The sequence below is a fragment of the Canis lupus genome, chromosome 9, assembly GCF_011100685.1.
Source record: "Canis lupus familiaris isolate Mischka breed German Shepherd chromosome 9, alternate assembly UU_Cfam_GSD_1.0, whole genome shotgun sequence".
Taxonomy (NCBI): Eukaryota; Metazoa; Chordata; class Mammalia; order Carnivora; family Canidae; genus Canis; species Canis lupus.
Genome location: NC_049230.1, coordinates 49,581,807 through 49,605,268, shown reverse-complemented (window position 1 = coordinate 49,605,268; position 23,462 = coordinate 49,581,807). Strand labels below are relative to the sequence as shown.

Below are 23,462 nucleotides of genomic sequence, written 5' to 3'. Positions count from 1 at the left end.
ATCCTCAGACCCTTTCCACACCTGCAAAGATCCTGCTTCCAAACTAGGTCCTGTTCCCAAGTTTTGGGGACAGGGACGTGACTGCTCCTTTCAGGGGATCCAATCCAGCCATGCACCAAGTGTTAGGGTGATCTGATTTAGTAGACAGCCCTGGGCTGGGCCCCCAGGCTTCAGGGCTGGTGGAGTGGCCTGCACTGGCCCACAAGGTCCCAACAGCTAGAAGCCATCGGCTGCACGCAGGCCAAAAGTTCTGGCTCTTAGAGTATGGGGATGGCCTGGGGGCACAGGCTCGCTAACTGGGGGCAGAGTGATGCTCAGGGAGCAAGGGGCGGCCGGCCAGCCAGGCAGTCAGGCACCACAGCCGCCCCCAACGTGCAGGAACTGTTGGCCCAAAGCTACTTGCTTCTGTTTTGTGAGCAGTGGGTTCCCGGCCAGGGTCACAGGGCTCGTGGCTTGGGTGCACCTTCATTTATGTTCCCCAGGTACCCCTCAAGCATTTGCCTTTACACAAGCCCAAGAACGAGACCCCTATAGGTGTTCCTCAGACACCGGCCGTCCCTCCCTCCAGACGTGGGGTGAACAAAGAAATCCTACCCGGAACAGCAACGGCCAGACCCCACCTGAGTGCCCTGTATAGCTAGCTCTGTGGGGCCCCCGCCTCCTCTGCAGCCTGGCATGGGACCCTCTCGGGCACCCCTCCACTCTGATCACAGCAGCTCCTTCCCCCACGGCCTGCCTGCACCCTGAGAATCCAGAGCCGTCTCCAAGCTCCCAGAACCCCCCTGCCCATTGTCCCAAATGACCTGCTGGAGGGACAGCCTGCGTTGCTCTGCCTGTAGGTTGGACCCCTCCTGTGAGCTGTGATGTCATGCAGAGGTTTAAGAATTACTGCAAAAGCCACAGGATCAGCCCGGCCAACACCATCAGCCTGACCGGAACAGGTGGGCCCCTCACTCCAGCCCTGGGGCCAGAAGGGCACAGCTCACACCTCCACTCAACCACCAGCATCCCTCCTCACAGATCGCACCTGTGTGACCGAGAATAGGTAGGCCGCTAGGCCCAGGTGAGTGACCTCTGACCCTGCAGGGGGGCCCTTCGAGGCCAGGGTGGTAAGGAGCACACGGTGCTCCACAGGTGCCGAGCACCCCATCATGCCAGCCACGGGGGCAGCGGTGGCTGACAGGGCAGAGAGATTCGAGCTGCTGGTTCTGCTGCGTGTGACCCAAGGTGGGGGTGTCCACAGGGTCCCCTGAACACAGATGGGTGTCCACCTGGAGGAGGGGTGTGGCAGAGCAGATGGGGGGTCTGGTCCTGCCCACCGACACACCTCCCCAGTCCCAAGCCCAGGGGCAGGGCCCAGGGCAGTGCAGGATCTACCCCATGTGTCCCCACCCCTGAGCCCCTGCCCCTCTCCACTCACAGGAGTATCCAGGACACTCTGCCCCGACAATGGACCAAAGTTCAGTGGACCCAGGAGGCAGCTCAACTGCTCCCATCCCCCCAGAAGCCCCCGTCCCTGGAGGCCTCTCCTGGTGATTGCCCCCCCAGACTGAGTGTGCTCTGCGGGGGTGCTCTGGGTGACCACATGGGGCCAGGGCGTCAGAGAGATGGGGCTGAGCCAGCCCACTGTGGACATGGGTCCACACTGTGGGGGGAGCTGCCAGGTATTCCCCAGGGTGTTGTCCCAAGTGACGACCACACACCACACAGGCAGGCAGCGAGGCCAGGCCCCAGGGCCACCTGGTCCCCAAAGTCCAGGGCTCGCCAGCCAGTGGGTCCAGAAGCAGGTCTCACAGGCGCAGAGGCAGCAGCAGAGCCAGGCTAGGCTGGCTTTTGCTTCTGAGCTGGACCTGACCTAGGAGCCCCTTCTGGCCACACACACTTGTATCCCTGCTGAGTGGTGGTGGCTGAGGCCATGAGGGCAGGGACAGTCATGGGGCTGGCAGGCCCGGCAGATGCCTGTCTGTGGCCCCTTCTGAGGCACACCTAAGCCCCCAGGCTCCCCTCCACCGGTGCCCAGCTGCATGGAGGCTCCCCATCCCAGTGCACAAGACTGTCATCCCTCAGGACCACCACTGAGCGACCCACCAAGCCCACCCGTCCCAGACCAGGGGGCTCCCACCAGCGGCCAAAGGTCCCTCAAGGGCATCTCTCAGGGCAGGCCATACCGTGTAGCAGGCATCAGCCATGAATGCAGGGAAGGTGGCTGCGCTGTCCCCATCAGAAGGGGGGAACCTCCCACCCCTACAGTCAGGATCCTAGGACCCAGGCCCTAGGACCCACCCCCCAGGCCACCCCCAGCACCCAGGGGCTTGCTCCTACCTCTCAGGTGCTCACCCCAGCTCCTCTGTCAGATGCCCCCCCTCCCCACCTGTACCTCCCAAGAGCCCTCCCAGCTCATTTCTTCAAACAACACCCACAGTGGAGCTGCCCCCCCACCCCCCACCCCCGCTCAGGGCGGTTGTTGGTCTCAGTGGCCCCAGGTTCTCAGGTCACCTGCAGTTCAGCAGCCCCTCCCTGGCTTCCTCCTCTCCAGGGGCAACATGAGTTCCTTCTCCTGGCTCCCCAGACCCCCCAGCACTCCCACATCCCACCTCTGTCCCACCAGCCCTCATCCTGGGACAGCACCAACCCCTGGCCCACCCTATGACACTGGGTCACAGTCTGGGGTGCCCAGTCTCCTCGCTCCTCCTCGTGCCAACCAAGCTGCTTTCACCCTGGAGCCCTCAGCCCTGCCACCTGCTACCCTCCAGGGGGCATCCTGCCCCCACAACTCAAATGCCCCACAAGGCGCCAGGGGAAGTGGGGGCAGTAAAGGGGAAGGAATCTGTCCTACTACCCTCTCAGCAAGGGAGCATGGGACCTCAAAACCACTGCCCTGGCCATGAGCAGGCCTGGGGGCCCCTTCTGCCATGAGCACCCCACTGTGCCAGGTGATGGGCTGGGGGCAGCTGGGTCTGCTTTGTGTCCTTGCTGTCAGTCACTGAGACTGGCGTTGGAGCCACACTAAGGTTTCTGGCTCCCTCAGGTCTGTACTGCGGGGGCACACCGAGGCCTGGTCAGTCCAGCGACGGTCACGGAACTTCCTCTCACTTGCCAGCCACCTAGGACAGAGCTGGAGGACACGGCTGTCCCGCCAAGAGGTCAGACCTAGAGACAGAGGAAGGGCCTTGGGACAACACCTCCTCCCCAGCAGCAGAGTGCCCAGCCTGGATCCCTGTGTCCCAGGACAGGGATCACATGGTCAGAGGACTAAAGAAGTCACTGAGCAGCACTGAACACCTCAACCCAGACCTCAACTCCCGGTGACCCACGGTGGCCATGAGGTCCAAGGAGCAAGAGGAGCAGTGGGGAGGCAGGAGCGGAGAGGAAGCCGGCAGGTGGGGATGCGGGGCACCAGGAGGGCAACGAACAGTCAGCTCCCAGCCCAACAACCAGCTGTCAGCAAGGCCCAGCCAGGGGCACAGTCCCTCCAAGATGTCCCAGGCCGAGGGGCACATGGGCCTGATAGTGTGCCCTGAGGGTGTCGGGTCCTGCAGGCCGCGTCCGCATCCCTTCTGTGTCCTGTTTCTAGGCAAATAGGCCCTCCTGGTAGGGGCTGTGGGGACAGACGTGGGTCACCTCTGGAGATGGAGAGAGTTGTGCTATAGCTCCCCATCCACCGCCAAACTCCCAGAACAAGCCGGAAGTCATCATGGCTTTCTAAACCCACCCTGGAGCATGTGGGGTCACGATCACCACCACCAAGAGCTGAATTCGGGTTCACAGGAGCTGCTGAGGACAAGGGGGAGCCGGCTGTTCCCTGACTCCGTGGCTCCTTCCAGCGCGAGCCAAGCCCCCAGCAGGACCTGCAGCAGCCCCTCTCCTACAGCCACCCATCCTGTGCGTCACTGCACCCACCCTCCCACGGCCTGCAGGGTGGGGGTGAATGCCGGCTCCAGGCATCACCCCTCCCACCGGGCTGGGATCACCCTTGACACTGCCTACAGGTGCCCCCCATCCCCTGCCTCTGCCGGCTCAAGGTGAGGCAGGCCAGTCGCCTGAGACAGGGCCTCATCCCTCCCTTTCCAAGGCAGGGCCTGGGGCTTCAGCTGGGACTCCTGATCTCCCCTCCCTGGGTGCGGACCTGAGGTCAGCGTGGGCTTTGGGGGCCAAAAGCAAGACTGTTCTAGGTCAGCCTAGCCAAAATCAGCTGCCGTTTCCACAGAGCCATGCACCTACTCCCAGGTGGGGCTCACAGTCCCACCGTGGGTCTCCCTCCTGGCTCAGTGAGCCTGAACCTCACAGCGGCAGTACCCAGGCATTTGCTTCAGCCCTGACACAGCTGTGCCCAGGGTGCTGGGCTGACAGTAGGGTGCCCGAGCATCCCACCCCACCAAAAGGAGGCACGGCCTACGCTTGAGAAGCACACACACACACACACGTGCACACGCCAGTGCTGATGCCCGCAATGCACGCACACGAGGACCACGAGGGTCCTCAGGACTATGGTCCGGGGGTGATCGCTGCCCCCATGGGCACCTGGCCACCCCCAGGCTCCCTCCCCCTAGCCCCCGCCAGGCTCCATGAAGGGCTCACTCTGCCAGTGCTTCCAGCCCACGCCAGCTGTTCCTCACCTTTGTTTGCAATGACTCATAGAATGAATCGAACTTTCCGGCTGCAGGAATGGAAATGCATTCAGGTGTGGGACAGGCAGCCTGGGCAGGAGACTCAGGACTCACAGTCAGGAGAACCTACTCTCCTGGAGGGCAGAGAGCCCTCTGGACCCTGAGGCACTCGCTGGCCTGGAGGGTCGCTAGAGGCCTGGAGCCCAGCATCTCTGGGAGGGAACGAGCAGGAGCAGAGTAGTGAGGCCCTGGCCAGCCTGGGGCTGAGCTGAGAGATGGTAGGATGCAGGGCAGGGTCAGCCCCGCTCGACCTCAGGGGCTTGGCATGCTCCTCCCAGTAACCCAGGCCTTCCCCAGATCCCAGTAGTCAGGAGCAGCTAGGACTGGGCTGTGCCCTCCAGGAGAAGACTCCAGATGTGGATGCCAGGTGACCTCTGCCACAGGCCCCCCCCACACTCGCCCCGAGTGACAAGTGCAGAGGACCCCATCTCAAAGGCAGAGAGGCCTGCCCTTCCCCGGCTGCAGCAGGACACCAGGACCATCCAGGGCAGCCTCCTGGGCCTCGCTCCAGGGCAGCTCCACAGCTCCACAGCTCAGACCAGCCTCAGCCACTGGAGAGGTGGGGTCCCCTGCCGGACTCTCTGAGGAGCAGGCCAGGAACCCAAAACTCTCGGCCCCAGAGCCCTCCCCAGACTGAGGAGCTATTTACGGACACCCAAGGCCAAAAACATCACAGAGACAAAACCCCAGGCAAGTGCCCGCACTCTGAGCGGAAGCTGCGCCATCTGCCCAGTGAATTGCACTGATTACACAGAAGCTCCGGAAGTTCTGCTTTCTGCAGGAGCACCGGCCTGCCTTTAATCTCAGCCTCCACCACCGTTACCCCGCCAGCCATGCGGGAGCAGGGCACAGCTGCCACCCGAACCCAAAATAAGCCACCAGGGTGTGTGACACACGTGTGCAACACAGGCCCAGTCCCCCGCCCCCCCGGCCTAGAAGGGAAAGAAGTCAGGGAAGATGCTGTCCACCTCCTCCCGCAGGGCCAGGCTGGGGCAGCCCACGTCCGAGCCCCACGGCTCCAGGGGGCCGCCCAGGAGCTCCTGGGAGCCGGGCTCGGGGTCTGTCAGGAAGCTGGGCTCTGCCCTGTCCAGCAGACTGCTCCTGGCTGTGCTCCGAGAAGGGACACTGGCGCCTCTGCCCTCCAGAGACCCTGGAAGCAGATGCAACATGTCAGCCTGGGTACCTGGGCCAGGCATGGCGGGGTCAAGGTACAAGAGGCCCACCTCTGCCTGTCTGTCCTGTCCTGTCCGACTTGGCTCCTGAGGGCCATGACAGGCAGGCGAGCCCACACCTGTGGCCCTGCTGGAGACCCAGGAGGGCCCATCCGACCACAACAGAAAACCACTGCCCACAATGCTAAATCTCAGACATTCCATTCATCACGGATCCGGTGTCCTCAAGGGGATGTTTAAAGAAACAACACAGACCCCCCCCACCACTCCCCACTGCCCTGGAACAGCAGGAGACACATAAGCAGCTCCACGCACTAGGCTCACACGTGGCTCCTCGTGCACACAGGTCACCTTGCACCCCCACCCTGATGACAACCACCAGCAAAAGAAATCAGCTCAGACGCAGACACCAGATCTCAGTGTCCCACAGCAAAGAAAAACGCTCACGTCTCCCCGCTCACCCAGCCACCAGTCAGGACTGGCGTTCAGCAAGAAGGACATCCCGTCTTCCACATCACATCCTGCTGCAGGCCTGGATGGGAGCAGAGAACTTCACCCTTGGTGATCCCAGGCGACCCCACTCCTCAAACCACAGGAGGAAGGTACGGGCCCTCGAGGGTGGCTTCAGGTGCAGGATGAACAAACAGGGTGCCCCCCACCAGACCCTGAGCCCTCCCGCCAAGGACAGACTGGCCCACCACGCTGCCTCTGTTGGTTTCCCTCCAACCTCTGCCACGCTCCCTTCCCACGGCCCAGCTGGTGCGTGCTCACAAAACACAAACTCGTTTACTACCAGCCGAAACACAGACCGCCTAGAACACGACAACGTTTTCAGAAACGCGTCAGAAAACCACACGGCAGCGTCTGGCTCGAACCGGTCTGGGCTGGCAGCTGCGGCCCAGGCACAGATGGTGAGGGAGGGGTGCAGACTTCCCGGGGGGTGGGGGTGCGGGGCTGCTGCACACGCCCACCAGGGCACCCACCTGGTGTCCAGCGTCATGATGGAATTGGCCCCCTCTGCCGGGGGCTCCCCAGCCTGGCACAGGCAGCTCTGAGCCTCTTCGCTCACCAGGGGGGAGGATGGCTGCCAGGAGTGGGCAGGCCAGGGTGGGGGCGGCCTCAGGACCTTGGAGGGACTTGGGCCTGGGGGCTGGGAAAGCAGGCTGCAGGGCTCTACGACAGAAGTGAGATGCAGGGGAGCCTTCCCCACGTGGGGAGCAGCCCTCCTCTGGAGACCCCCACACCCATGTGGTGCCCGGAGCAGGGATGAGAGAGCTCGGGGCAGCACACAGACAGATGACCCGGACACGAACGCCCAGGGCCAGTCAGGCTTCTTGAAGCAGATACCCACCTGGCCTCAGTCAGCCCCTGGAGCTCTGATCCGGGACCCTACCCATCTGCCCTCGTCCCTACCCCGGCCTCCGCCCTCAGACCTAACTCCCTGCCCCATGACCTCTGCACTCTCCTGCCCTGCCCGTGGCTGCCAAAGGTCCCTGGAGGCCCCAGCTCCACCGCCAGCCCTGGGGACAGCAAGCCCCCGCTGCTCCTCCGTGGGCACATTCAGGCAATCAGCAGGCACATCCTTGGTTCCTGTGGTGCTCAGACACTGCGGCACAGGCAGTCACATGCATGAGGCCTGAATGCCAGCACCGCCAGTCGTGCCCACAGAGTGACAAATAGCTAGGATCCGGGGTCCGGCACAAGGGAGGCACAACCATCAGAGGTGCCCCGCGGGCTTGGCTGGCACAGTACCAGAGAACAAAAGCCCTCCCTGTGCAGAGTCTGTGACTCACTCAATTACAGGACAAAGGAGCAGGAGGATGCCTGAGAAGGGCAGGCCAGGCGGGGGCTGCTCAGGACAGTGAGCACAACAGGGACGAGGAGGACAGGGACGTGCTTCCTGCAGGACCCAGGGACCCCGAGAGGTCCAAGGTGAAGGAGACCCGAGGAGTCGTCCTGGGGGAGCAGCAGCTTGGACCCTGCTCCCCAGCAGAGAATGGGACAAGGATGCCCCAAGAACAACCCACCACCTGCAGCAGAGAAGCCAGGGCAGCTCAGCCTGCACCCCTGCCCCCCATAGCTCCCATTAACCTGTTTTCACCACAGCTGAGGGCAGCGCAGGGTCCCTGAGCTACACCCCAACACACAGGTTTGTCACGATGAGAACGCCAACAGTACGGGTTCCACCCCCATTGGGGAACACACTCCGCCACTCCCAGGGTCAGACCCAAGGCCGTCCTGCAGCGCCTGTCTGTCTCCCCTCTGGCAAGGACACCAACCTCACAGGCACCGGTACTCACTCTTGCTTACCAGGGAGGGCTGGTGGCCCATCCAGCACCTCGGCCACCCCCAATGGGGCTTCACCCACTCCTGCAGTGGCACAGTTTGGAGGAGCCTGTGGCCTAGGTGACACAAAGACAGATGGGGAGCCCTGAAGGGTCTGTGTCTGCAGTCCTCAAGAGTGCCCAGCTACACAAGGAACACTAACATGGTCAGGCCACACGCTTCCAAGCCACAGTCTGGTGCCACTGCTGCAGCTGGACCCAACATAGCCAGTTGTGTGACGTCCTTCTGCCACTTGTGCCACGGCTCCTTGGAAGAAGCAAAAACCTAAAAACGAATACAAGTGTAATGGGTAACAGGTCATTATGCTTAATCATCCGACACCTGAGAAGAGTAGGGTGGGCTGTGGTCTGTCACCCGCTGCCCTACTAGGGTGGCAGGGGCTCAGCTCAAGTGCAGATCCTGGGCTAGAAAAGCAGAGCACGGACGACAGGGCTGTAAGGGACTGACATGGAGACCAGACTTGTTTCCCGGGGCTCCTGCCTCACTTGGGGAGGCCACCTGCTGACAGGGGGAACCACCACAAATGGAGGATTGCCAGCCAAGATCACAGTTCCCCTGGCAGCACCACACGCAGAGGGGAGACCAGGACCTCAGGACTGCAGGGAAGTCAGGGCTGCCCCTCAGGGGGTGAGCTGCCCCCCAGCAGAGCAGGGACCGGCAGCACAAACACCACTCACGGTGTGCTGCTCCTGGCCCGGCAGCAGGGTGCCCACGAGCCGCAGGAACTGCACGGACATCTCCAGGACCGAGGCCATGTCCTCCCGCCGGCCATCAAACCGGGGCAGCAGAGCCCGCAGGCGCTCACAGCTCACGGAGATGCGCTTCCTGCTTGCAAACAGCCGTGTCTGTCAGTCCACATGGCCTGGGCCAGGGGGGAGGACCCCAGACACCAGAACACTCCTCAGAGCCGCCCCCAGGGCCTCCTCAAGTAAAACAAACCTGCTAGTTAGCTCTCCAAACAATATGAGCCCTTCAGGGTCACCCGCCACAGGTTACCCTTACGTTTGTGCAGCAGTGGCCAGCCCTGCCCTGGATGCCCCCACCCCACCCCACTAGAGACCCCAAAGGCACAACCTTCAGCTGGTCAGGAGGGCTACAGAGGTGGGCGTTCTGGCTCAGCCCAGGAGGAACTAATTGTCCCCTGGCCACAGGGCAACCTCGCCCCCTGCCCCAGCTGCCTACAGCCCCTGGTCCCAGCCTCCATCTGATAGCCTCGCGCCCCCACCCCCACCCCCCAGCAGCTCCCCTGCAAGCCAGAGATGCCCTCAGGCCTCCAGGGCCACCCACCTGCGCTCCCTCTCGCTGAGCACATTCCGCGGGAGGCCAGGGCCTGGCCGCTCGGGGGCCGCCTTGACCCGGCCGGAGCCCTGGCCTCGCTCCTCGCTGCAGCCCTGGGCGCTGGGCGGGGAAGGCCCGCTGCCAGCAGAGACAGAGCAACGCGCTCTGTCAACTCGGGAAACAAGCCGGGCCCCCCGGGGTCCCCATGGACATGACGTCTCTGAGGGGCCCCGGGGCGGGGTGCTGGACCTGGTCCTGCTGGGCCCGCCCTCCCCCAAAGGCCCTGCTGCAGGCGCCCTACCCCAAAGGGTCATGCCGGCTGAGGCCCTGCAGGTCACTGTTAGGACTGGGGACCCACACACACCCCAGGCAGAGGCCTTCCACCTGACCCGGCACCCCAGGCCCTCACCTGCACCCCACAACGCCAGCCTCAGAGCTCCGGAACGCCATGAGCGCAGCTGCAGAGACGCAAGCACACGCCCAGGACCCCCACGTGCCGCCCCACGTGCCGCCCCACACTCGTGCGCACGCGTCTCTGCCGCTGGCTCCGCCCCGCACATGTGCCCCGCCCCGCCCAGCACGTGCCCCGCCCCGCCCCCACCGGCCCCGGGGCCCCAGGTGTCTCCCTGGATAAGTTGCTATGAAGCAGCCACGACCGCCTGGGTCCTCCTCCCTCCTCTTCCCGGGGGTCCCCTTCTTGGGGGTCGCCGCTCCTCTAGGTGTGGCCTCCCTAGGCGCCGCCCCCTAGGGAGGGGGCACGAAAGTAAAGGTCCTAAAGGTTAACTTTGGGAAGGGAACGAGCGGGAGAGGAGAGTGGCGGTTTTCTGGAACCCTCAAGCAGCACACATAGGAGCCCAGGCTCCTGCCTGCGCGGGCACGTGGGCCAGGTGTCAGGCCACAGGTAGGGCTCCCTGGGCGGAGCAGTTAGGTGTTCCCTGAGCTGTGGGAAAGGATTAGATGGGAGTTTCTGGAACATTGTTTGGCCAGGAACCCAGCGCGGGGGTCCCAGGGGAGAGCGGGAAGGCGGGCCGAGACCTTCCCTGACCCAGGTCTGTGGAGGACACCCACCTGCCCCTGGGGCCAGCATCTGCAGCGCACCTGCACCTGGCCCCGGAAGCATGTCCTCTCCCCCGCGCTCCACCCAGGAGCCAGGGGCATGCCCACAGCTCCCCCTGCGCCTCTGCACACCGGCTTCCCTGCCCGCGCCGTGCCCCCGCCTGCCCTGGGCCCCCGATTCTCGCCACCCTCTCAGCTCGCTCCCCAGGGTCGCGCGGGTCTCGGGCCGTTATAGGTGCCCGTGCCCTCCTGGGGCTGACCTCCAGGGACGGGTGGGCGGCGTCTGCTCGGAGGACTGAGGCCCCCCCCCCCCCAGCAGGGGCGAGGGGTCCTGCGCCAGCGCCACCGGGGACCCGCCCCGTCCTCCGCCCGGCCCTACGCCGCCGCCGTTCGCTGCGCGGCAGGCAGGGGGCGCGCCCTGCCCGGCGCCCGAGCCCCGACCCTGGAACAGCCGTTTTTTTCCTGTTTGGGGAGAGAAAAGTGCAGTGTTTCGGGGGAAAGCAGCAAAGCGCAGAAGCTTCTCCCTCGGTTCCAGATTCGAGCCGCCCCCGCCGCGCATGCCGCTCCCCGACGGGGCGCGCAGCCCGGGAGACTCTTCCAGGGGGTCGCGGCCTGGGGCGCGCGGCAGGGGCCACACCAACCGGACCTTCGAGTTCGATGACGGCCGATGCGGCCCCAGGTACAGCCGGTGCGCCCCTCCCCAGGCGGAGGGACCCCAGGACCCTCGCACCCCAGAACCCCCTTCACCCTGGGGCCCCCGCAGCCCAGGTCCACCTCCACGCCCACCGCCACCTACCGCGGGGACATAGGACCCGGCGCCTGGAGGGAGAGGCGGGGAGTGGGGAGGTGAGGAGAAGGGGGTAGGGAGGGCGGGGCTGGCGTCTGTACCACGCGGCGCGCAAAGGTGCCTCAGCATCTCCCAGGCGCCAGGAGGTGCTGCCCTGGGGGGCTGGGGCTGCGCGGGCCTCCACCGAACAAACCGGGGGTGGGGGAGTGGCACGATACTCCACACAGAAGCAGGTGTTCAAGGGCCGCACTTCCCAGGACCGACCCAGATGGGCTGTGGGAGGCAGGTGTGCAATTACGCAAAGGACAGGAGTCCTGGCTTTTTAATCAGGAGTATTGTCTTATCCTTTTTTGGGAGGGGGGAGGGGTGGTCCCCGTTTGCCCAGGGGGTGAGAAGAGGACCAGCTGATATGGCTTCTAGGTGGCTTGGGAGCCAGCCACGGTTGGCCACTTTTCACCCAGGCTACCTGTCCCAGGATGCCGTTTTCCTGTCCAGCCAAGGTGACTGGCCCAGAGGGCACATCGCTTTGGCAAGGCCTGGGGAAGGCAGAGTCCTAGCTTGACTTGATGGGTAGCTGTCCCAACCAAAGGAAGGTCATGCTGGGTGGTAGGTCAGCCTGAATGGTGAGGTTCCGGAAAAGGTCATGCTGGGTGGCAGGCTAGGTTGGATGGGAAGCCCCTGGGGGAAGGTCATGCCGGATGGTAGGTTGGGCTGGATGGGGAGGGCCCAGAGAAGGTGAGGCTGGATGAAGATCCATCCTCCGGGAAAAGGGAGGCTGGGTGAGGGCCCCCTAGGGAAGGTCAGGCTGGGTAAGGACCATCCCTGCGCCGCCCAAGGAAAGGTGGGGTTGGGCTGGAGTGGGAGCTGCTACGACAAGGCTGCTGGGTTAGGGAGACAGGCTGCAGCTGGGAGAAGGAAGAGCTTTCTGGGGGGAATGAGGGCCTGGGTTGGGGAGCTTCTGTGGGGCAGCTTCCTGTACCAGGCTTCACAGCAGGGGCCCCTCTGGAGTCCAGGGGCCTGGCTTTGCTCCATCTCTGGACCTTGGGTAGGGATTCTGTTTTGAAAGGTGCTGCATGGTATCAGTAACAGTGCTGTGGTTCTAGGCAGAGGTGGGGGTGGTGGGATAGCCCTGCCTGCTGCTGGCGGCCAGCCCCCAGGCTGTAAGATGAAGCACGGAGGGTCCTGGGGAGGGCTTCTGGCTCTCTGGGCTACAGGAATCTCTATCTTGGTGTCTGGACCCTAGGTCTATCCCTGGGATGTGGGATCCCAGGCCCCAGCCACCCTGTAAGATCACTGGATATAGTCCTTATTTTCTTCTTTCCCCAGGAGTAGATGTCACTGCCCAGCAGGTGACAGCTGTTATGGAAGGTGCAGGGGCCTGGGGAGGCCCTGTCCTGCCCCAGAGCTAACCAGTGCTAGCCTTCTGGTCCAAGCCCTCTGGCCTTTCCCAAAACTGCCCATTCCCCGCAGCCCTGCCCCTCCCCACAGAGGGCTGGTGTGGCACCCTATGCACCCTGATGGCAGAGGGTGCAAAGATCCGGGGCTGGCATCCTGCCAGGGTATGTGCCTGGCCGGAGGTCTTGGCCAGCCCTCCAGTCCCATATTAGGGAGCAGTGCCTGCAAGGCAGCAGGAAGTGGTCCAGGCCCTGTGGGAAAGGTTCTCAGGGCTTGAGGTACAGCATAGCTCTGGCCAGCAAGAGGGCGGTTTCCTGTCCTGGGGAACTGGAGGGAGCTCCAGGGTCTGCCTTTGGCCGGGAGAGTTTGCAGCAGCAGCTCAGGAAGACAGAGGTGAGTGAGAGGGGGAACAGAGGCGAGGAGTACCCCCTTGGAGCTGTGTTTCTGTCTGGGGGCTGGTCCGTGGGTGTGACCTGTGTCTGCCCGTCCAGCTACGCCACAGCTTCCGGGCATGCAGGTCTGTTTACCAGCTAGCTTGTCCACACGTCTACATCTGAGTAACACGTGGAGTCGCCCAGGAAGATCGTGGGGTGGCTGAGGTTGGGCTTTGTCATTGTGACTTCCTTTTCCCACGAAAGGCTAGTGACTGGGCGTGAGTTCTTTCCCCGAGCTTTCTCGCTAGGCTTCCAGGGGAGGCAGGGGTTTGCAGGCCGCTCCCTGAGGGCTGCCTGCCTTCAGAGTGCCAGTGCTTCTGTTCTCTCTGATGAGCCCCAGGTTTTGAGCCCTGGGACAATCTGCCTGAGAGTGTCTGGAGCCCTGCGGATGCAGGGGGCTGCTGGGCGGGTAGTGGCCAGACCTGAGTGTGTATGTGGCTCTGTGCTCACATGTCCCAGGAGGAGAGCTGGACGGGACAGGGTCAAGGCTCCTGATGTGTGTGTGTGTGGGGGGGGGGGGGGGACTATGTGTGGATGAGGCCACCCACATGCTCACCTAAAATCTTGATTCCGCTGTGGACAGGACGTGAGGCTCATACTAGGTGCAGGTGGGTTTAGAACGTTTCCGGGGGGTGGAGGCAGGGCCGGGCTGGCTCCCTAGACTGGAGTCCCTGGAGAGGCCTTCTGCAGAAGTTGGCTCTGTCATCTGGAGCTGCTACAGGGGGACGTGTTCAAGAATCCTTCGTGTACTCACTCTGGCCCGTTCTGCGTGGGGCAGTGGGGTCTGGAGGCCTGTGGACGTGCCAGCCGCCCTAGATGCCAGCTCTTGCTGGCCCGTGGCATTGCCCAACATGTTGACAGTGACTGGGCCAGAGGCTCCTTGCTGAGGACCTCAGCTGGTACTGGTTCCCTGAGGGGAAGGGCAGCCACCGTGTCTTCGCTGATAGAGGGCGGAGGGGAGAGAGAGAGAGAGAGAGAGAGAGAGAGAGATCGATCCAGAAGCCCCAAGGGACCCAGTTCCAGGCTGCTGGGAAGCTGCAGGTGTCATGGCCAGGAAGGACCCTACCAACGTTTGAGGCGGCTGAGACACAGCGCTAGCATCCTAGCATGTCACTTTTGTCCACTTTGTCCCTGCCAAGTAGCCGAGCCGCTGGAGCTGTCACATCAGGACAGAGCATGATCTCCTGTTTCTCCCTAGGGCTCAGGACAAGAGGTGGGGTAGGAGAGCAGATCAGGTTCAGCATCCACATGGAGCGTGTGTAATTACCACCCTGGGTGGTGCCAGGAGGCTGGCCACAGTGGGGGGAACACAGGTACCTGTGGTTTCAGGTCCAGTGGCTGAGGACCTAGAGGACCTGGTGGCCTGAAGAGGTCTTCCTTGACCCTGTGGGTCATGGGGACAGCAAGGCTCAGGGAAGCTGAACACCACCCAGCCAGGTGACTGCCCCTTTGGAGACCCTGGCTGCGGTCTGGGGCATTGTGCTGGTGTTGACAGTGACATCTTTGGGCTCACAGTGGCCTAGGGTCCTGGAGAGGTGGGACAGCCCAGCGTGGAGTCCTTGGGGGAGCCCTCAGGGCATTGGTGAGATGTGACCCTGGAGATACTGGCCAGTGTCAGAGGACAGGGAGGCTGGCCACAAAGTTGGGCTCTCTTGGATGCTGAGAGCATGTGGCTCTAAGAGCCAAGGGGCTGCCAGGAATAAGGTGTCACGTGTGGGCAGAGTAACAGCCCTACCTGGGCTTCCGTTCCAGATAGGGCCCCGGGGTACCCCTGCTGGCCATGCCAGTTCTCAGAGACACTCAGTGTGGCCAGCACGGGGACTTGTGGTGGTCCTGAGGGCTGGTCAGGGGCAAGACAGGGGCAGATGGGCAGCCCTTCCCCAGGTGGATCCCCTCACTGGACGCCTCCAAGCAGCCACCGTGCATCCAGCTGGAGGGGCAGGTGCTCGGGCATCTTGGCCAGAGAATGGGATGCAGCTCATGGGCAGGATCAGCTATGGGTTGTAGGCCTAGTAATCTGGACATGGACCTATCGCCTGACCCTGAGTGCCCCAGACACGCTGTGTCCTTCTTGTGGGGGTTGGGGGGAGTTGTGCAATGGGGAGGGTCTCCTTAAAAGGCAGGCCCAAGTGCAGATGGGCAGGCAGGCAGGAACTGCAAGTCCCTGTGGTTTCTGCATCCTCACAGGTGGATCTGGGCTCAGGGAAGGCCAGTGGTGGGGATAGGTCCCTGGGCCGGAGGCCCTGTGTCCACACCACTCCCGGGTCCTGCCTGCCCGCCCTCTGGGTTTGCTTGGTGCACAGAGAAAGCTGCCATGAAGTGTCCATTCCCAGCTGCCTTCTGAGCTTTCACTTTGGAGCTTGACGTTTCTGGGAGATGGTGGGGAGCTGCCATCCATAGCCCCTTGCCCTGAGAAGAGGGTGGACGTTCCCCAGAGATGCCTGCCCGCCTGCTGCTGAGTAGCTTGAATGGCTCGGACTTTTTAATTACTGTGCAAAGGAAGCACTTAGCTTTTCTGTTGTGGTCAGCAGTGCGATTCAGCTTTCCGCTTCCCCGGGCACCAAGCCCAGCTCTCCATGGCCCCCCACCCCGACCATGCTGCTGTGTCTTCACGACTCTCCTGGCTGTGGAGTGGGGCTGCTTGAGGATGTTCTCACACCCATACCCATGTTCACGGGCATACTCATGCACGCACATGCATCCACGGGTGCACAGATTCCCCATTCCCTGTGCCTCTGACAAATGTGGCTCTGCAGGCTGCTTGGGAATTCTGAATTGCGTGTGAATCACAGAGGAGCATGTCATAGGAGAGGGACCAGTTCCCTTACAGGAGATGCCCCTCCATCCCTGCAGGCCCTGGGACAGTTTGAGCACTGTAAGCAGTGCAGACCCCTGCAAGGAGCCCTGGGGGAAGAAGGAATGTTCTCTGGGACACCACACGCCTGGCGTGAGGAGCAGCTTCTCCCCAGAGGCCTGCTGGGAAGTGAGCCCAGGACTGGGGGTGGAGACTGGGGCTCCAGCCTGGGGAAGCTGGGGGTAGAGGTGGTCCTGACCTCCAGTGATGGGTCTCACGTGACCTGGGCTCCCGTGAAGCACTGTGGGCAAGACATGGCCTCTCATCCCTGCTGCCACTCCTAACCCGAGGTCGCTGTGCAGTGGGGACAGTCCATGCATGGCAGGCAAGGGTGCCCAGACAGAACTTCCTCTTGTGGAGGTTCTTTTGGAGAGGAGTATGTGCTGCCTTTAACATAGGGGCCCCTGAAGGGACGCTTCTGTGTTGATAGATCTGTGTCCATGTGCGTCACACAGATGCACGTGTTCTCAGCACAGTGGTGTCCTGAGTTAGCGTGCGTTCAGACTGTTCACAGCCACGTCCTGAGGCGGCGGTGGAAATTTGGGGAGGGGCAGCCCCACTGTTGCATCATAGCCCACGCAGATCCAGTGGCACTTCCCGTATCCACGCGGCAGACATGGGCCCGAGAGCTGGGTGCACACCCTCTCTCCCTGCTGTGGGCATTCTCTGACCGCACGTGGCCGCCAGCACATGACAGCACCCGACTGTCTCCCCAGCAACCAGTGAGGTGGAAAGCTTTCCCACATATACTTGGCCGATTTTTGTGTGTTCTTTGACCTGCCACTTGCCCTTCCTCAGAGTTGATCTGTGCTTGTGTGTCTTTCCCCCGTGACCTGCAGGTGTTCCCTGGGGATCACAGTTCTGTCCTCTGTTCTGTTCCTTGACGTGCTCTGGTCTTCACGTATTAGATGCTTTCTCAACACCAGACAGCTCTCCCTGCACCCTGTTCCAGTCCTCTCCTCCGTATGGGGCCACAGGGTGGGGTCTCAGGTTGGCTGCAGCGTGGCCTGAGTACCCAGTTTCCAGCACCAGCCCCCCAGGCCAGGCCCATGTCTCCATGTCCCATCAGTGTGGTTGGGGGACCACCATGGCCACCTCCACTCTCCACTACGTGTCCTTTTCCTCACCAGACCCTAGGCCTCCCACAGCTGTGGCTCTTAGTCCCGACAGCTGCAAGGCGCATCTTGGCTCTTGTTGCACGTTTATTTTTTGGTCTGAATTTCAGAAACAATGAGTCACATCTTGAGAAATTGACCTTGTGCATCAATGGGAGCTGATCACCCCTGTGGAAAATGAGCACCTCGTCCTGCTAGTGACAGCTTCCGGCTTCGGGTGTCCCCTTCGTCCTGTCTGGTGTCCCCAACGGTCTGTCAGCTCTGGAGCCTTGGGTTTACATGGCCGCTGAGAGCAGGGTCTTCCCAAGACACTTGCCACCTTGTTGCACCTGCTCCTGGCTTGTGGGATGTGCTCAGGTGGGGCCCGGTTATTAGAGGCTCTTATTTGTTATAATAGTTTTTCAGTGGATTCTCTTGGGCTTTCTAGATAAGCAGCTGTGCCGGCCACACACCATTAGAGCCATGTTTCTTCTCTTCGGTGTTCATTGCTCTTGCTGTTTTCTTTGTCTGGCGAGCTGGCCAGGACTCCCACCGGGGCAGGCAGACTGGCGTCTCAGGTTGAGACGGAGCAGCTCAGCCTGTTCACCACAAGCACAATGTTGGCCTAGATTTCTGGAATATTCTTTTTGCTATTAGTTAATTTGGGAATGTTTCTTTCTACGTCTGACTGACTTATCAGTGGGTTTTGAATCTTGAAGGTTTTTTTCTGGATCTGCCAATATGATCCACGTGGACATCCTCCTTGAATTTCTGAGTGTAGTGAAGCATGTCATGCTTTTTTAAGATACACATTCTACTTAATTCTGGCCAAGTATAGATCCCATTTGCTGAGAGTTTGCTCTGGCAAACTTGTCTCAGAGGAGACTGCCCAGCATCAGCACTGGTTCTGTGCGTGTGCGATCGTAGTGATGGGCTTGGGCCAGCCTTGGCAAATCAACAGAGTAGCTTCCATCTCTTTATGGGCTCTGGAGTGATTTGACTGAGAGGGTAGAGCTTGAGCATAAAACCACTAGGGCCTGGTGCCTTTGGTGGGAGGAGCAGGTCTTGGGCTATTTACCTTCCCATAGTCCTGCCAATTGACTCCTCGAGCACCAAGTAGGCAGATGTGAGAGGAAGAGAAGCAGAAACCCCTGGCTCTTGGTGGTTCCCCTCACCTCTCAAAGGCAGCCAGCGCATCTGGTGGTAAAGAGGATAGCTCCCCACCCCAGTGGGCCACTTCCTAACTGCGGGCACTCTATGAGGCTCCTTAGGCTCATCTCAGACCATAGGAATGTGTGAGTCCTGGCTCTACGCAGATTGCTCTTGGGATCCCGTGCCCTAGCTTGCAGTGGTGGTGCCTGGCATGTGGCTGGCACTTGCTGGCAAGGCCCAGGGTACCACATGTGCACCAAAGTGCTGAGGAGGACTTCCCTCGCATGTTCCGGGCCGTGCACCTCCCTTCTCATTGCCAGCCTCTCTGGCTGGGTCCCCCAGGTCAGCGTTACCGATCCAAGCTCCCCAAAGGGGCCTCCAGCTGACCTGGAGAGGGCAAGCAGGGCGTTGGGCATCCCAAGGAGCCTGATGCTCGGCACTTGGCTGGATGCTGCCGACCAGCCCTGGATTAGATGCTGAAGCGGACTAAGCCATCTTGTGCTGGGGGTTACACTAAATCTCTCATACTCACCTCCTTTTTGCCTCTTTATAACCAGCTTGGGAGGATGGATGGCCTCCTCACTACAGATGAGGGGCCTGAGGCTCAGAGAGGGGTGATGACTCCCATGGGGCCACCCAGTGTGACCTGATGGGATAGGACTGAACCACCCTCAAGTCCTCAGGACCCCTGGCTGCTGCCTGGGCCTCCTGTGTGTGTGCCCTGAGAGTCCCCAGGAGGAGTGGGGACCCCCTTCCCTGCCCGAGGACCGGGGCGCTGCTGTGCCCTGGCGCCAAGAGGTGGCAGGTCCCAGGGATGGGGTTCCATGTCTTGTCCTGAGGGCACATGAGAGCTGGGGAGGCTGCCAGAGCACTCAGCTCTCATAGAAAGCAGCACATCTTTGCATCTTTGGTGTGGTCGTGACAGGAGACATAGAGATAATGGGCACAGGCTTTCCAGACTTCCTCTTCACCTCCCTTAGGTCAGGCAGGGAGAAGAGAGAGGGAAGGGGGGCTGTGGACTGTGTCTGGGCCAATAGGCCAATAGAATAGAGAGGGAAGGGGGGCTGTGGACTGTGTCTGGGCTCAGACTGTGTCTGAGCGGACTCGCTCAGCCTTGGCAGGGACGGGACAGCTTGTTGCTCCCACAGGTCTGGAAGCCCTTAGGGAGGGACACACACCTTGGGGCTTAGGGGGAGGTCTCAACCAGACCCTGATGGCTTGGGGAGTACTGCTCGGCCATGCCCCTCCTACTGCAGGCACCTTCCCAGGAGCCCCCCTGGACCCTGGCCCTCAGCTAGCACCCGGCCCTGGCTGTCAGCCCTGCTGGGGGAACGAGGCAGGATGCCAGGTGGCCTGGGGGGGGGGGGGGTCTGTTCACTACACTACGCTGGCCTGAGTGTCCAGTGTCACAGTGGCACCGTCAGGGAGGAGGGGCCCCACACCCTCATCACCCGCCCCGGGCCTTCCCCACCGCCGGTGTATTTCCTGTTCCCCACGTTCCCCTGAAGCAGAGGATCTACCCTCTGAGCTTGTCCACGGACCCCGCAGGCCTGGGCCTTGAGGCTGGGGGAGAGAGAAAACCCACAGCTGCTCAAAACAGGGAAGGAACCGGGCAGCGGTGCCCAGGGAGCCAGCCGACGGTGGGGGTCCTGCCATCGAGAGAGGCTTTCTGCAAGAGAGGGGCAGGACAGAAATGACAGCCCCCAGGCTCCAGCCACGTGGTCCCCTGCCTGCCCGCACCTCCCCACAGCCTGGCCAGCTTGTGACTAAGGAAAAACATGCAGGCACACTGATGTAATTAGGAAAATGTTATTTTTCAGACACTGCCAGATCCTCAGGGTTGACCTTATAACCTGGGAAAATAGCACGCGGGCGTGTTGGACCTGCGCCTGCCACTTGCAGCTCTGGCCTGGGGCAGTCCTTGAGCAGCTCTGAGGGCTATAGGATGGGGGTGCCACAACCCCCCTGCTGTGTGTCCAGGGGACAGGGAGCACGGGACAGGCCCTTGCTGGGGGCTCAGGGAATGTGCTTGCCCCTCGGGATATGAGGAGGAGAGGAGGTTTCTAGGCACCCGCTGGCCTGCCTACTGCTTGTGTGGACCTTGTGCTCCAGGTGAGTGAGAACCCCCCTCCACCAGCCACTCCTAGTCTCTGGGCACAGCCTGCCCTCAATTTCCCAGCTCAGGGAGGGGAGTATGATCACCCTGCCCAGAGCCCAACTCCTGTGTCCTCCTGTTGAGGCAGAGAACACCGTCCCCCAGCTCCTCCTGCTTTCCCTACAGCAACTTAGGAGGGGCCCAGGAGGCCCAGCCCAGGGCCCACCCATAGCTGGTGTGGGGTCTTGGCTCTTAGAGGAGCCTGGTGAGGGTGAGCCTAGCAGGTGGAGGCGGTGAGGGGAGAATTCTGGCTTTGTCACAAGCATCCCATCGTGGGCTATCTGGGAAGAAACACCCGGGGGTGACCCGGGGCTGGACTCACCTGGAAGGTCAACTGATGCCAGAAGACCAGGAGTCCAGGGTGCTGGTTGAGGTCAGGAGCTGGGTCTCTGTTTGTACATCTATGCCATGAGGATGCGTTAAGAGATGTGCAACTGCTCTGCTGGGTCAGGTGCCACCGTGCTGTTGTGGGGACTCAAGGGGTGGCTAGTGATCCTCTCACCTGGAGAGCAGAGAGGGCTGATGTGCAGAGGGCTTTGGGGGCTGCTGCCCTAGAAGGCCAGGAGCCTGAGGTGGCTCTGCTGGCACCTACCCCCTTGTGTTATGGGTTACTAGCTAGAACTCACTTTGAGAGATGGGCCCAGGAAAGGGGCAGGAGCCCTGGAAGACACATGCATGTGCTTCAGAAAGCTGCAGGCCACCAGGGACCCCCTCGGTTTGCCTAGTCTGGCCCCCAACCCACCACAGCCAGGTCTCTTCAACTCAGGTGATGGGGCAGGGGTCTCTGTGGTCTCAGAATCCAGGTGACACCAGCAGGGGCTGCTGGGCCAAGGCCCAGAGAGGTCCTGTCCTTCCCCAGGGACACCCTCTCCCAAGTTCTGATTCAAGCCAAGCCACTCATCACCAGGGATGCCAAGGACAAAGACCTTTAAGTCTCCTGGTCAGTCATCCCAACGCCCCCCCCCCCCCCCCGCCAGTAGCCTGAGGGTCTGGGAGGAGGTCTTCTGGTCAAAAACAGGTGTTCTTGCTCTGGAGGAGAGCTGAGCAGACAGCCTCAGTAGCAAGGACTGTGGAGGGGGCTGCTGGGAGGGCTTCATGACGCTGAATTGGTCTTGAGGAACCTCCTCCTGTGCCCTGGAGGTGATTTAGAATGACCCCAGGCCGGTGTGCATCCCCATGGCCACAGGCCTGGCAGGCAGGGTGGGGCTGCAGAGGGCAGGGCAGGGGCTGTGGGAGGTAGGGCCTGGGCTGGGAGGGGGTCTGGGGGGGTGCAGGCCCAGGAATGCATGCTGACCAGGCAGGGTGGAACTTGTGGAAGGAGGGGCAGAAGGCAGGGATGAGGGGGGTGCAGGGGCATGGAGGGGGGAAACCGGTGCCTGGTTGACCTAGCAGGGGGTCTACAGGAGGTGGGGCCTGCATGGGGCTGGGGGTGGGGGAGGTAGAAGGGGGTACTTAGGAGTGTGGGCCAGGCAACTCTGGGCTGACCGGGGTGGGAGGAGAGGGGGCAGGGGTCTGGGGAAGGTGAGGGATATTGGGGGGGACAGGGGAGTGCAGGCTGGGGCCTCTCTCAGCTGTCCTGTGTAGGGGGGGCTGGGAGGTTTGCAGAGTGGGGGTGAGGAGATCTTGGGGAATGGAGGCTGGGACCTCCCTTGGCTGACCCATGAGGGGGAGGGTGCAGGGCGTCTCTGGGAGGTGGAACAGTGGAGGGGGGAGGTGGAAGGGGTTACTTAGAGGTATAGGCTGAGACCTCTCTCTACTGACCCATGCAGGGGGCCGTGGTCTGTGGAATGAGGGGGTGGAGGGGGATGGGGGGATGCAGGCTGGGACCTCTCTAGACTGACCCATGGGGGGGCGGGGGGAGGGCAGGGGTCTGCGGGAGGCGGGGGGGGGGGGGGGGGGGGGGGGGGTGGCGCGAGCACAGCGCAGGCTGAGGGGGCGCTGGCGTGTGCCCGCAGGCAGCCTGGCGGCAGGGACAGCGGCGGTGGGGACGGTGCGCACCCGGACACTGCCAGCCTCAAGATGAGTGACCTGGACTCGGAGGTGCTGCCCTTGCCGCCACGGTACCGCTTCCGGGATCTGCTGCTGGGAGATCAGTCCTTCCAGAACGACGACAGGTAGGGGGGGCGGCAGCGGGCTGCACGGAGCTGTCCACGGTGCTGAAGGCCAGCGTGCCGCTACCCTTCAACTTTCCCGGGCTTCCGGTGGGGAAGTTGGGGGGCTGGGCGGTGGGGGGGGCATCTTAGGGGAGGGCCCAGAGGATGGGATGGGGCATCCTCTGGAAGACCGCCCCCTGGGCCCCAGCCCCACTCGCAGCTCTTCCGTTCTGGGGGACAGGAACGGACCAGGGCCGGAAGCAAGCCCGTGGTGAGTCCTCCAGAGTCCTCCAGACTCTGGCTGGGGCTGTTTATTATTAGCCAAGGGAGTGTCTTTCAGGTTTCTGTCTTGGTGACTTACAGGGGACGGTGGGGGTGGGGGTGGGGGGGGGGAGTGGGAGGGGTCAGGAGAGACCACATTCCCTCACCTCAAATTCTGCTGGCTGGAGAAAAGCAAAATGAATCCGAGCCTGTCGGTAAGAGACCAGCAAAACCAGCTCTTGGGAATAATGCATCTGCCCAGGGAGCTGGCAGGAAGCTGAAGGAAACGTTGCTTTTCTCTGCCTTTTCCCCAAATAGCTGTCTTGGGTAAACACCCAGCACTTTAGCTCTGTCAGCCTCAGGGGAGGTGCTTTTACGCCTGCCAGTGAAGGCAGCACAGGGACTCACGCGGAGCTGGAGCCTGTGGGGTTTGGGAAGGAGCCGGTTCTCCTCGCTTCCTGTGTCATGTGTCAAGCCCGCCCCCCCTCCCCCCGCCCACCATCCTTGGCACCTGCAGGTCCTCCCCCGTCCAGCCGAGGACTAGCCGAGTAGGGGTCCAGGTCCCCCCATGATGCAGGCCTTCCCATCAGCACATAGGGTACGCAGGTTGAAACTGCCAGATGCAGATGGAGCCCTCTGGATGATCTTTGCTGAAGCTTCAGCTGGGGAGAGTCACATTTGTGAATGAGGTCTATGTGTAAGGGCCGTGCCCGGGAGG

At 62.1% G+C, this 23,462-nt stretch overlaps 2 protein-coding genes across 12 annotated transcripts in view; one reads left to right on the top strand and one right to left on the bottom strand.

The window, feature by feature from the left end:
* Positions 1-5,439: 5,439 nt before the first annotated feature.
* Positions 5,440-9,970, bottom strand: SOHLH1 (spermatogenesis and oogenesis specific basic helix-loop-helix 1). 4 transcript variants are annotated; one of them, XM_038546167.1, is made up of 8 exons: positions 9,873-9,970; positions 9,473-9,601; positions 8,863-9,010; positions 8,328-8,449; positions 8,150-8,241; positions 6,823-7,012; positions 6,301-6,389; positions 5,440-5,817 (listed from the first exon to the last, which is right to left on the bottom strand). In XM_038546167.1, exons 1-8 carry the CDS (start codon positions 9,911-9,913, stop codon positions 5,600-5,602), a joined length of 1,029 nt encoding a protein of 342 aa, XP_038402095.1. In that variant the 5' UTR covers positions 9,914-9,970; the 3' UTR covers positions 5,440-5,599. The 4 variants fall into 4 exon arrangements, with proteins under 4 accessions (XP_038402095.1, XP_038402096.1, XP_038402093.1 ...); XM_038546168.1 differs by lacking the exon at positions 9,473-9,601 and having other exon boundaries at positions 9,873-9,965; XM_038546165.1 differs by having other exon boundaries at positions 9,473-9,951.
* A 1,091-nt stretch (positions 9,971-11,061) lies between these two features.
* Positions 11,062-23,462, top strand: part of KCNT1 (potassium sodium-activated channel subfamily T member 1) — a 60,405-nt gene continuing 48,004 nt past the window's right edge. For 7 of the 8 annotated variants that reach the window (XR_005364814.1, XM_038548802.1, XM_038548799.1 and 4 more), the window contains exons 1-2: positions 11,062-11,198; positions 22,346-22,504. Coding sequence is in view for 7 of the 8 variants with exons in the window: in XM_038548802.1 (XP_038404730.1) it covers positions 11,077-11,198; positions 22,346-22,504 (281 nt within the window). In the remaining variant the exon portion in view is untranslated. Of the gene's footprint in view, positions 11,199-22,345; positions 22,505-22,638; positions 22,755-23,462 lie in introns of those variants that run through there. The other variant, XM_038548806.1, reaches the window with a different exon arrangement.